The 12,780-nt window shown below is 41.5% G+C and overlaps 1 protein-coding gene across 6 annotated transcripts in view; it reads left to right on the top strand.

The window, feature by feature from the left end:
• Positions 1-12,780, top strand: part of PLCB4 (phospholipase C beta 4) — a 188,127-nt gene that overhangs the window by 125,761 nt on the left and 49,586 nt on the right. For all 6 annotated transcript variants that reach the window (XM_071582151.1, XM_071582148.1, XM_071582149.1 and 3 more), the window contains 8 exons: positions 602-683; positions 1,769-1,869; positions 2,497-2,554; positions 6,869-6,977; positions 9,996-10,206; positions 10,809-10,902; positions 11,121-11,200; positions 11,640-11,724. In XM_071582151.1, the coding sequence (XP_071438252.1) occupies positions 602-683; positions 1,769-1,869; positions 2,497-2,554; positions 6,869-6,977; positions 9,996-10,206; positions 10,809-10,902; positions 11,121-11,200; positions 11,640-11,724 (820 nt within the window). The remainder of the gene's footprint in view (positions 1-601; positions 684-1,768; positions 1,870-2,496; positions 2,555-6,868; positions 6,978-9,995; positions 10,207-10,808; positions 10,903-11,120; positions 11,201-11,639; positions 11,725-12,780) is intronic.

Below are 12,780 nucleotides of genomic sequence, written 5' to 3'. Positions count from 1 at the left end.
AGGACTAGAACAGGGTGTTCTCAGTGGCTGTGAGGTGAGGGAGTATCCAGGGGGAGGAGGGAGCAGGGAGTGGGATTTGGCATGCAGCTGGGAGTCTCCTGACACCAGCAACTGCTTGAAAAGGAAGGACGAAGGAAGCTGCCCATGGAAATGGTCCACACCTATCCCCATGTGTGACCTGGAAGGCCCAGGAACGGAGGGGAACTCACCACCAGGAACAATGGCTGAAGACACAGAGTCTCTCCCTCACTTGTAGAACCTGCTACTTGTTAAGCACAGTGATTTCACCTGGCACACAGTTTAAAAGAGCACACAGAAGAATGCTTTGCATGGCCCTGTATCCCCAGCAAACTGGAAAAAACCCTCTTGTTCGTTTTACAGTTCATTATTTGGGTACATTTTCTAATGGTTGGCTTGCAGGCAGAGCAGTGCTGCTCTGGAGCTCAGAGCCCTTCAGCTGCACTAGTCCTTGGAAGATGCTCACATTCATCAACTGAAGCCAGAGGAAAATGTTGGCAGGAAAAGCAAGAGAGAGAGAACTGGTTGTTTAAAAAGTGGCTAACATTTGTCTTATTTTTTTCTCCACTGTTTTTTGTTTTAGCATTACCAGAACCTTTGCATCAGGTAAAACAGAAAAAGTGATCTTTCAGGCACTTAAGGAATTAGGTCTTCCCAGCGGAAAGGTATTTTGTGGTTTTGAATAACTGTTTTTGTATACTGATAAACTGATGACTCATTCACATCTGTAGCTGTAATTTAAGTCATTTGCATCACAAAAAGCCATGCCTGTTGTTCATGAGTAACTAACCAATCACTGTAAGCTGTTTAAAGTCAAATGTAATTAAATGCATATGACACAGTGGTCCTTAGACCTGTTAGATGGGGCTTCCCTTCTTTTCTGTCACAGACTAGACAGAATGCTTTGCTCTTTTACACAAAGTGTGTGAGCACAAACTATGCATGTGATACCTTTTTTGTTGAATTTCTTGGACTCCTCCTGCTCTTTGCTCCTCTCCTTTGGAGAGCTGCTGTCCAGCTCTGCCCCACTCGCAGCAGGAGCCCCTGCCAGCCCCAAGAAGTTGATGGCTGGTTATGGCTGCAGATCAGTTTTTTGGCTTTACACCCTGCCCAGTCCCCCTTCTTTCATTCTGGAGGTTCCAGCCCCTCTTGGGCTGACTGCAGCAAGCACCTGGTGGGGCTGCAATCTTGAGATGGGGTGCAGAGAGACCTGAATCCCCAGCTGTAGCAGTGCCTGCCACCCAAGATGAAATTCTTCCTCACTGCTACAGTTTGTGTCCTGTTCAGAGCAGGACACGATAGTGAGTATGTTTTCCATGTGCTCCATTCCTCATGGAAGTTTTCCATGCCCCCCTGTATGAGAACTGCTCTGCTTTTTAAAACCATTGCACCAAACCTGGAACTTCTCAATGTTCCTTGGTTTGCAATATAAGTATCCTGAAGTTTGTGCACTATTTTGAACTTTTTGGAGGGGTTTTTTTTCACTCTTCAGAAGAAAAATAGACTGTTTTCCATCTCTATGTAGAATTAATGTTACTCTGGGGTTAGAATACATGCACATCAAGCAGATTTATGATAAAGGTGAATTGAGAACTGCTTTCTGAAAGTACAAAAGAAATAAAGTAAATCTGTACCAAGTAAAGAGCTTAAAACAGTTCTCAGTTGCTTTTTCTGATATAAGATATTCTCTTGGGAAAAGAGCACATAGACTCTCTTTTCTGATTAAATGTACCTTTGCATTTTGTTGCAGAATGATGAAATTGAGCCTGCAGCATTTACTTACGAGAAATTTTATGAGCTCACCCAAAAGATATGCCCCCGAACTGACATAGAGGACCTCTTCAAGAAGATGTAAGCTCAAATTTAGTATAATCTTGCTTTAAAGATGTTTTGCTGTGGTTTTAGTCCATATCTAATAGTGGCAGAACACTGTAAGATTTATCTAACCTTGAATTCCAGTAGCATCAACAGTACTTTAAGACAAGCTCAAGTCTGTGTTTTTCCCCTTCCTTCCCTCTCAGACTGTTAATGTAAAAGTTCACTCCGTATTTCAGAGCAACTTTTACATGAGTTAGAGGAAGCACCTGGAACTTTTTTTTTGGCATTGGCTTTACTAACTACTGTAATTTTTAACTTGCTCCTTTAGATTATTAACACAGTATGTGAACTAATTAAATTAAATACGAAATTGGAAGTTTTGAGAGTTTCCTCACTCAGTTTATTCTCAGCTGGAGGACTTACATGTTGTTTTATGAAGTAATGTTTTTTAAGTAATAGGAATATATGTTATGGGAGATATACTGTGCCAAGCATAGACAGTTAGTGTGTTTTCTGTGCCTTTTCATTTTGAGGTTATAGAGCTCTACTTCAAGTAGAAAAGTAGGTGATTGTGAAAGTATCAGCAATGTCAACATGTAAATCATACCTACTGTAGCATCGTGGATAAACACTTACATTCTCTAATAAATTCCTTTTCAGCAATGGAGACAAAACTGATTATTTAACGGTAGACCAATTAGTGAGCTTTCTAAATGAAGTAAGCTTTTTCATACATTAACTACCATACCAGTCTGTCTGCAGTGCTTGCTTCTTCCAGCCTTCCCTTTGCATGACTCGTGCCGTTGTTTGCTGCGCTTCTGATCGCTGATCTTTCCATTTTGGTAACATCCAGGTGCAAAAATCAGCTCCAGCCTTGTGTGTTGTCCTGCTTTCCACATGTTGGCTTTGCAGTTTGCATCTGGTGATTACTTGCTGCTGTGTTCTGTTGTGTGTTATGCATGTTTTGTACATTTTATACTGTTACATTGATGTAGTTTCAACTGAAATGCACCCAGTATTTTATTACAAGCAATTATTTCCCCTGTAGGCCCCAGCTAATCCTTCTCAATAACAGAAAAACTGAAGCAGCCTTTTATAAACAGTGGTTTGATTCTTCTCAACAGTAGTATTTCAATCTGTTACAAATCTAAGAGCTGAGGAGATTTTAAGAGTTTGTATATGATTTTTTAAATGCTATGTGTGCAGAAGAAGAGGAAATATTTTTATTGCTGTATTTCCAGGATACAGTTGTTGGCAGAAGCATTTAGTATTTCTTAAAAGCATCATGAGTGTGTGGAGTAGTTCAATAAACAGTGTGGGGTTGGTTTTTATTCTGTTCTTTACAGAAGGCTGACTCATTCAGAATTGCAACACAAGATGCACTGTGTGGATTTGACAAGAACACACACATGGAAAATAGGCACATTCTACTTGGTTTTGTACCAGTAGGTTCTTGTCATTTGGAACATGGAAAGCTGCTGACCTTACTATGTGATGATTTTGTTTACATTACCAAAGAATTTCTCCATTTAAAATTGTTTTGATAGTTATAAATCAATTTGGTGTATATTTATATAGTGGATACTACTACATGAATATTCAAGCAGTGAGTTCCCCTTATATCAAATTTAGAATCTAATTTTATTTTTCAATGTGGAATGTGTGCCTTATTCTTCAGTAACACTAAACCTGAATTGTAGAAAAAGCATTCAAAAGAAAGGACAGTGAGAAGAGCAGCAGCTTCAGCACTGCTGATGGTGCCTATTTGGGACTTCAGTTCATATCCATTAGCAAACTGGAGGACATGCTTAATCTTACTGCTGTGAGACATTCTTTCGTCTCCAGTAACTGATTAAAAACTTAAAGTTCAGTTGTGCTCTCAATTTTTTTTGGTTTTGGCAGTTCTTTGTACAGAGTTAGAAGCCCTGTTGGAGAAAGGTGCCTCTTGTTGGCTTCATTCTTACCGACACAATACATTTTGTCCTTGGAAATCTTGTGCTTGGTCCTTTAGATGGTGATCAGAGCTGGGAAAAATTAGCCAAATGTTCTTTACAGAGTAGGACATTCATTCTGGTGACTGAAACCAATGTCTTTGGTCTGTGCTGGAGGTCTCTTGGTCTCTAAATAGCGTTTAAACTTTCGGTCATGATTTGAAAGGCACAAAATGACCCAGAATCTCCCTCGTGAAGTGGTTGTTTCTGTCCCCTTGACAGCTGTCCAACTCTGCAATTAGCAGCGGTGTTTAGTGCTGGAAAATATAAAAAGGTTATTATCATTGCATAGGAAAGGGGAGTTGCTTGGCAGAGAAATTCTTCATGAGACTCTTTAACTGAAATTATTTTGAAGTGCCCTCCAAGGCATGATGCAGAAGCTCTGAGCGTTAGAGGTTTTTAAGGGAGCATGAGGATGTGTCACTTGGTATGGGAGGAGAATAAGTGGCTTTCCCGGATTTTTTCCAGACTCCTCTCTGTATTTGACTTCTAAATGCTGCTGTCTGACTGCTGATTTAATTGTGTTTCAGTATCAAAGCTTCTAGGAAGTTTTTAGAAACTTAATTATTGTCAGGCATTGAGTATTTTTTCTAGGTCTTCTACTTTTAAAGTCAAATTTTGAAAAAAACTAAATATGGTAGAAAAGGAACTGGAATCACTGCTATTGAGATTTGTTCCCTCCATTCATTTGAAGCAATAACATAAGGCAAGTAACAATCAAAATGGAGAGTCAGTGGTCTGCCCAGGACTCCTTTTTTCTGGGAGGGGGGTGTGGGGAGATCCTTCCCTGTCCCCTCTTTCTCCTTCCCTCTCTTCCAGCTCCGTGCTCTTCCACCCTTCTTCCCATTTGCTCTTTCTTTCTCCCTGATTTTCATCTCCACAGAGGGACACCCTTCTCCCCACTGCCCAGAACAAACTGAGGAGGCAAAATTGGTTCCAGCACATAATGAGCTGCTGTGTCTCAGTTTGTATCTGCTCCGAGGGGAGGCTGCAGGGGCTGGGGAGGCTGGAGGATCTTTGTCTTTGCAGAACCATACAGGAGTTCTTCCTCTCTTTGCTTTTGGTCAGTTCTCCCTCAGATGGCTCAGAGGGTTTAGTGTCAGGGTGCCCTGCCTAGTCTGGTGAGTAGAACAATCAAATACAGCTTGTTGGACACACACAATTAGTCCTGGGGCATGTTGTCTTTCTAGATGAACCTTCCTGCCTTTACCTTTGGTCAGCTTTTTGTGTGTTACAACTTTACCAGGCCACCAAGCTCAGTGGTGCAGAATGTCTCCCCGAGAGATGCTACTAAGTGTTCTTCCTTTCCTTAAGTGAAGCTGTCAATTTTCCTTTATTTTTTTAAATAAGCGAACATAATAATACACTTTAGTTCAAATGGAAAATTGATAGTCTTGGCTACTAGAAGAATATTTTGCTATTAGCTCCTTCTGATAACTCTGAGACTCTTTCTCCAGAGGAGACCTTTTGCTTTATCCCATTTACTTTCTCCTGTTTGCTTATGACTAACTGTAGAAGGAAGAGAGTGGGGAAGAGCCCGTTTCTTGAGTTAGGAACCTTCCCTACTATTTCTTACAATGTTCCGAAGTGGTGTATTGTCACTAATGGTATAAAGCTTGCTGGTTGTGCAGTAGAGTGAGCTGTTGCATGCCAGTGTTGTGTCCCTGTTGTGTGCTGCTGAGCAAGCCATGCCCTGCATCCATCTGCTCCATATCATGTTCCATCTGAGTGTTCCTCAGTTATCCCAAGACTGATCTGTACTGAACGAACCTGCTGTGGTTTAGTTGCTGCAGAGACTGCCAGGAGCATCTCTGGAGAGACCCCTCCTGAATCGCATGATTAAATTCGTGTTGGTTGTAATTTCTTGGAATTAATGAAGCACTTGCACCAATGCGTTGGTTGTGAGAAAATAGATGAAGTGCTTATTTTTAATTGGATATTGCTTTTCTCCTGAAAAAGTTGTCCAAAAAGTTTACACATGAGGAATTACAGCAAATGCTGACAGTGCTGTGTGAGCCACATCGACACTATCCTGTCCACTCCAAATTCCTAATCCAACGGGGGGTGGCCTGTTACATTTCTGAATTCTGCTTAAACTAAAGCTTGAAAACTGTGCACCTACTGGGGTAAAAGTATGTTTCCACAGTCATACTTACTTCTTTGTTTTATTGCATCTGCTTACATGCCACTACTCCGTTCAGTTCTGGTTTTAGTTTTCTTTTCATGGAGAATCAGGCACACAGTGTGCAGCTCTAATCCAGCATGGAGGAAAAAAAAGGTTACAGAGCACACTATTAAGTGAAAACATAAAAATTCTGAATTTTATTAGTGTGTTAGAAATCACTGCTAAATTGTATCTGAATATTACGTCTATTACTAAATCCTAATATTTTAAATTACTGTGAATTGAAGAGAAGATCCTGTGAAATTCTTGGAGCTGTTTCTTCTGAGAACCTGTGATGGTTTTTGAATAGTTAATAACACGATGTTTCCAGAATTCACAAATAATCATCAGTGCCTGCCTAATTCCAAACTCAGATTTCAAATTCTGTATTTGAAGTATAGCTTTATTTTACTTTGGCTGTAGTTACAGTGTAAGACATGCATTTTTGCAGAGGTGATTACAATGCCATCAGTCAAGTCTGTCAGCTTGCAAGTGCTACAAAAAAGGATTAGAGAGAGACTTTACAAAGAAGAGAGATTCAGCTAATTATTTCCAGCATTTTCTTTGCACATATAGCACATGTAGTCACTGCTTTCATGAACAAGCAAGAGTAAGACCAGTTATATGATTGAACTGGATTTTTTTCTTAAATATTTTTGTGATCAAACCCCACAGTTTTTTATGAAAGATAAAGTTCGTTTTCAACCTCAAGCTGAAGTTACTATTGGATATCTGTAAGTTTTAGGGCTGCTTTTTTTCCTTTTCTTTTTTTTTTAAATGTCCACTTCTTTCTTTCTCATCTGCAGTAATGAAATGCTCTTGGATGATAGCCATGCACTGTATTGTTTTGCTGAATTCCGTTGTTTTCTAACCTTAGCATCAACGAGATCCTCGGCTCAATGAAATTTTATTTCCCTTTTATGACACAAAAAGAGCAATGCAGATAATTGAGACGTATGAGCCAGATGAAGAATTGAAGAGAAAAGGTAAATGGGAGTGGGAGTTTCGTTTCACTGGATTTAGACATCTGAGGTATTTGTTCTGAAGCATCCAGACTTTTAAAAGGGAGCTTACAGTCCTTGTGGTCAGGAGGCAAAGCACCCAGTGAGCTAGATCAGGAAATTGGCAGCTGAAGAAATATCTTCCCCTCAAAATCAGTGATGTTTTTTTTTCTTAGAAGGACTATTTCCCTGATCCAGGTTACAGTGTGGCTGCAAAGGCAGCCATGGTGCTCCAAACTGTGAGAGGCTGGGATTGAGTAAATGCAGAACGGTGGAGGGTCCTTCTAACAACAAGGCAACGTGCATGTGGCTGTGTATATATAAATAAATAATTTTAAAAAATACCATGTGCACCATGGAATGTGCATCTATCTTTATATAATATAATGTAGGTAGTGCTTGATGGCAGCAGCTTGGCTAACACCAGGGTGTTTTATGTGGGTAAGTTTACAACTGTTCTCTCCAGGCAAGATTTCCGGAAGTGTCTGCAAGCCATTCTGGGACTGCTCATGTCCTCCTGAGCTGCTGGGAGTGTTGGAGTTGTCACTGGTTGAACTCAGTTTGCAGTTCTTACCCATTTTGCTGAAGCAGCTGTATTGGCATCAGCTGCAGGAATTAAAAATGTGGCCTTCCCCATCTGTCCTCCCTGCCTTTTTTGCTGGGAGTTGCTGTGGTGGGAAGCAGAGAGGAGGCTGCAGCTTTGCACAGCCCATGGACATGCCAGCAGGATTCCTCTTTCCCCAGGCAGTGAGGCTGATGGATCAGGGTGGCACTGGAGAAGCGTTTGCCCTGCTCCAGTGCTGGCACTGCTGATGGAGGGTGTGTAGAGCACACAACAGGAGGCAGTGTCTGTCTGAAGCTGCCTTAGCAGAGCCTGGCTCAGCACTGAGCCCTGCTGGGCTCCCTGTGTGCCCTCAGGTTGTTCCTTGTCCACAGGCCTGGACACCAGCCATGCCTTCTGCAGCAGCACCTGCCCCTTGCACTGCCCTGGGCCGGTGCTTGGGAGGAGTTTCCAGCTGTCTCCTCAGCCTGTAACTTAAGGAATTCTCTGCAGCTGACTGTGCAGCTTTCACCACTCCTTACAGCCCTTTAGTCCTCTTGACCAAACTGGTACAGGAGGACTCACTCACTGTGTTGTCGATTGGATTAATAAATTCCTCTTTCAGTTTTGTGGAAAGGTGGATTTTGCAGGGATCATACCAGACAGAGGAGGTATTTCTCTTGTTTAGGAGTCGTTTATAAACGTTATAGGGATTTTCCACTCACAAGTTCATTCCTCTCTACGTGAAGTAGAATTCTCAGAGTATTAATTACTTGATTTTAGTAAACTCTATCCTTTTTTATTTATAATTTTAATGACACTCATTGTTAATTCTTCTTGATGCCAGTGTATTTTACATCTTCTCCAAAATGGGGAAACATAGCTGCCACTTGTTTAGGATGGAAGACATAAAAACATATTTTATGAAGGTGGAAATAAATGTGAAGCTGGAAAACAAAATACTACAATCTTGGCTATTTATTTAGCTACATTCTCTGATTTTTATTTCTAACAAGTTTTCAATAAATGTGGTAAAGCTCCTGCAGGGATAGGGTTATGGAGGGCAACAAGAGACCAGCAGCAGTGTCCACTCACAGTGTTCCTCCAGGGATCACACTCACTGGTTCAGGGTTTATCCCAGAACACACAGAGCTCTGTTGAGCTGCTGAAGTCTCAGCTGTAGTTTGTCTAGAACACCTGTCCAGCTGTGACCTTTTTCCACAAGATGATGCACTAGAAATGTGTATCATCTGAGATATGTTGTGCTGCTGCTTTTAAGGTTTGATGACAACAAAATGAAACCATTCTTCAAGTTGAAAATTCCCTTTTGCCCCCTTTTTTCCCCCATCTTCATAATCAGAATCAGCCAAGGGGATTTGAGTAAGATGTTCCAGAACAATTCACCTCTGGCTGACACCAAGCACAGAAAATGCAAGCTCCAGAGGATTTTTTCAGAAAGTTAGGAGTAGAATGAAAACTTGGATCACTCCATTTCTCTGTATAAGAGAAAAGTACTCTTAAAACAAATTAAAAATAGGGCTGTGCAACCTGTGCCTTGACAATAGCTGAGTGTTCACAAATGGCTTCAGGGAAAGCAGTCTCCAAATTAGGGCCAGATAACCATTCTCTGCAGCAGCTCTTTGTGAGCAATCCCTTCTTCCCTACCCCAGCTCATTTTTCAGACCCTTGGCCACTTCAAAACTGATACTGCCATACTGATTATTCCAATGTGATTTCATTAAAAGTTATCCCTTGATTTATATTTTATACTTAGTTGAAGCATAGAACAGCAGAGAAAGAAGGGAAATGTGTTAGGAGTTCTGTCCTCTGAATTACTGTGTCCCGTGTTCATTGCTATTCATTTATAAAGGCTAAGCCTGTATGTCAAACAGTAAACTTGAAGGTATCTTGGATTTTCCTAATGTTCTGCACATGAACCTGTGCAGACATTCTCAGGTGCACATCCACATGTTTTTGGCAGTGGAGAGCAGTCTCTGCACATGCTGCAAGCTGATGAACAGGGATATAGCACAATCAGGGCAGGACTAAACATGAAAGAGGTGAGAAAAGTGCTATAGGAGGCTGGTGCAAGGTCAGGATTTCTGATTTGGAAAGTCCCATAGACCAAAATGTTTGGGAGTTCTCTGAGGAGGTGTCACTGCTTGTTGGCCTTCACATCCTCTTGGTGCCTCAGGTGGGCTAATGGAGAGTGCTGGACCTCAGGTATTGAGCTGGTGGGCACCTGATTCTTTCTTTTGTTCTCTGGGAACATAATGGCACATTTTGCACCAGGGTCACAGTTGCTGCCCAGGAGAGGTGGAAGGGCAGAGCTGCTGTTTGCTTGTAGGGACCTTTGAAAATACAGCTTTTGTGCTTGGATTCCTGCTCTGTGAGACAGTTTGATTCCTATCAACTATAAATATCTAGAGTAATTTACCATGACTACTTCTTCTTCTTTCCAGGTGTCATATCCAGTGATGGGTTTTGCAGATACCTGATGTCAGATGAAAATGCCCCTGTTTTCTTAGACCGTTTGGAATTATATCAAGAAATGGACCATCCTTTGGCTCATTATTTCATCAGTTCCTCTCACAATACCTATTTAACAGGCAGGCAGTTTGGTGGAAAGTCTTCAGTGGAGATGTACAGACAAGTGCTTTTGGCTGGATGCAGGTTGGAAGCAGGATATAACAGCCTTGAATTTTTGTGAATCTAATACTTGAAACCCAAATAATATGCCCTGGTGGTCATACTGTGTATTTGAACGTGTAAATAAGTTAATGTAGTAAATGAAAACACATATGTTTATTTAAGACTTACTTTTCTCATGAAAACCCTTGAAAGGCAGTAGAATGTAGAAATTGATATAAGGAGTTTGTTAGAAAGCTGACAGAAGATAGATCTCAAAATGACAACTGCAGAATTTCAGAAGGCTTTCTGCATTATAAATAAGAAGTTCATTTGTAAATGAAAATCAGTTTATGATTTCCTGCTTAATTTTTTGACATGCTAGCATGAGAATTAGGAGAATGTTACAGTGCTAAAGACATTATTGTCCAGATGTAAATACCTTGACCCACACAAACTGTATTTAAGGTAGAATATCCAAAGTCACAGCAGCCTGTGAAGTTACATGTGCACAGCTCAGAAAGGGCTGTGTAATGCCCAGGCCTGCGTTGTAACTCCCTGCTCTGACTGTCAGTGTTCAGTTTGTGTCCCCAGCAGCTCCCCTGTGGGAAGCACTGAGGCAGCTGACATCCCTCTTGGATCTCTAGGTGTGTTGAGCTGGACTGTTGGGACGGCAAAGGCGAGGACCAAGAACCAATAATCACACATGGAAAAGCCATGTGCACAGATATCCTTTTCAAGGTGAGTGCCTGACCCTGCAGCTGGCAGGGCTGCCCAGAAGGACCCCTGGACAAGAATCCATGCAGGGCACCCTCCCCTCCTCAGCCCTGGGATGCTGCTGCTGTCTGACAGACTGGCACATTGCATGGCACAGCTCCTGTCCCCAGTTCTTAGGGCTCATTTCTGACTTGCATCATACACCCCTGTTCTAATTGGAATCCTATTATTGCATTTTTTAGGATGTAATTCAAGCCATTAAGGAAACAGCATTTGTTACATCAGAGTACCCTGTCATTCTTTCATTTGAAAATCACTGCAGGTATGCAGTACCCATTTGTAATTTTTAAACTGTACAATGTCTGAGAGAGATGATACAGTTTAAAATACTGCAAGAGAAGTTACTTGAAAACTCTGTAGGGTATGCAGGTATACTGAATGTCACTTGCTAATATACTAATCAATCTTCAGATAGCTTAATAATGGCAATATTTTTATCTGTGATGCAGCTGTGAAATATAGTTGAATGTTCCATTAGCTGTGTGAGATTCAGTTAATTCTACATTTTTGGTCTTGTTAAATTAATCTATGTCAGATAATAGACTTTTATTGATAGTATAATTATACAGTAAAGTAATAGTTGAGACAAAGTGGGCAATATATAATTTGGGATGTCTACATTACTTAGTATTATTCTGTTGTGCTGAGTAATAGTGATTTCCTTTTTATATTTAAAAATTAACCAGCAAAATCTTTTCCAGCAAATATCAGCAGTACAAGATGTCAAAATACTGTGAAGATCTTTTTGGAGATCTCCTGTTGAAGCAGCCTCTAGAAACACATCCAGTATGTTATATTCTGCCAGTCTGTTTTTTTTTTTTAATATTGGTTGTATTTAAAAGGAATGATAAACTGAGGTTGTATCACCTATAGTGCTGTTCACTGCCAGTTCTGTGCTTTCAAAAATAACTAGTGGGTTTGAGTGTCTGTGCTTTTTGGTACAAACCTGTCTTTATCTGCTTTGTTTAATCTCTTCTGTGCAGGGCTCTGGCCTGGGGAAATCCCTCCCCATGGTGTGTGATGTAACATCAGCACCTACTTAAAATACACCACATACATTGTATTTGCAGCTCATACATAACTCTGAGATTGCCAGGAACTGTTGAAAGCCAGTTAATTATAAATTGCATGGTCTCAGCTGAAGAAACCTCTTCTTTCAGCTGCACATTGCATGTTTCATGCTCCAGATCAGGTCCCACAGTCCAGGTGGCCCCCACCACTGCATTAGGAATTAAATTATCACCAAGAGTTTCCTGCAGTCTCATTTGGACTATCCAGTGCACTGTAATCTGCATGCACTTCGCTCTCCTGCATGGCAGGAGATAATAACGGATACTCCTGCACAAACACAGTATTTGAGACTTTAATAGCTTGCTACCCAGAGCTTGCAACTCTTCCTCTTCCTTACTCTCCTCACAACGAGCTCGCTGTGCCAGCCATCACCCCAAACCTGCAGAAGCTCTTTAGTGCCAGAGCAAAGAGGATCTGCCTTACCTTTCAGCTCCTGTCTGCGTGACCCTGGCAAAGGGGGATCCTGGCTGTGCTTCTCTTGGCTTTCCTTGCATGTTACAGGGGCAGCAGCACACAAGGCTTGGTGAATATCAGAGTGTTGCCCTGGAAAGAGCATCCCAGAGAATTAAATCTGCAGTGCTCCGCTGTAATGTGTGTGGCACATTGCCCTGTTCCTCTCAACCAACAGCTTCCAGCAGCTCTCAGGGAAGTCTAAAATAGGGCTGGCCAAAGACTGCCCTGCTTCTCCCTCAGGGCCCTGCATTCAGCCTCAGCTGCCTGTGCTCTGTAGCACTGCTGAGCCTTCTGCATTGTGTGTCCTGCCCTCCTCGT

This window comes from Pithys albifrons, chromosome 2, assembly GCF_047495875.1.
Source record: "Pithys albifrons albifrons isolate INPA30051 chromosome 2, PitAlb_v1, whole genome shotgun sequence".
Classification (NCBI taxonomy): Eukaryota; Metazoa; Chordata; class Aves; order Passeriformes; family Thamnophilidae; genus Pithys; species Pithys albifrons.
This window is presented reverse-complemented; position numbering and strand designations above follow the sequence as displayed.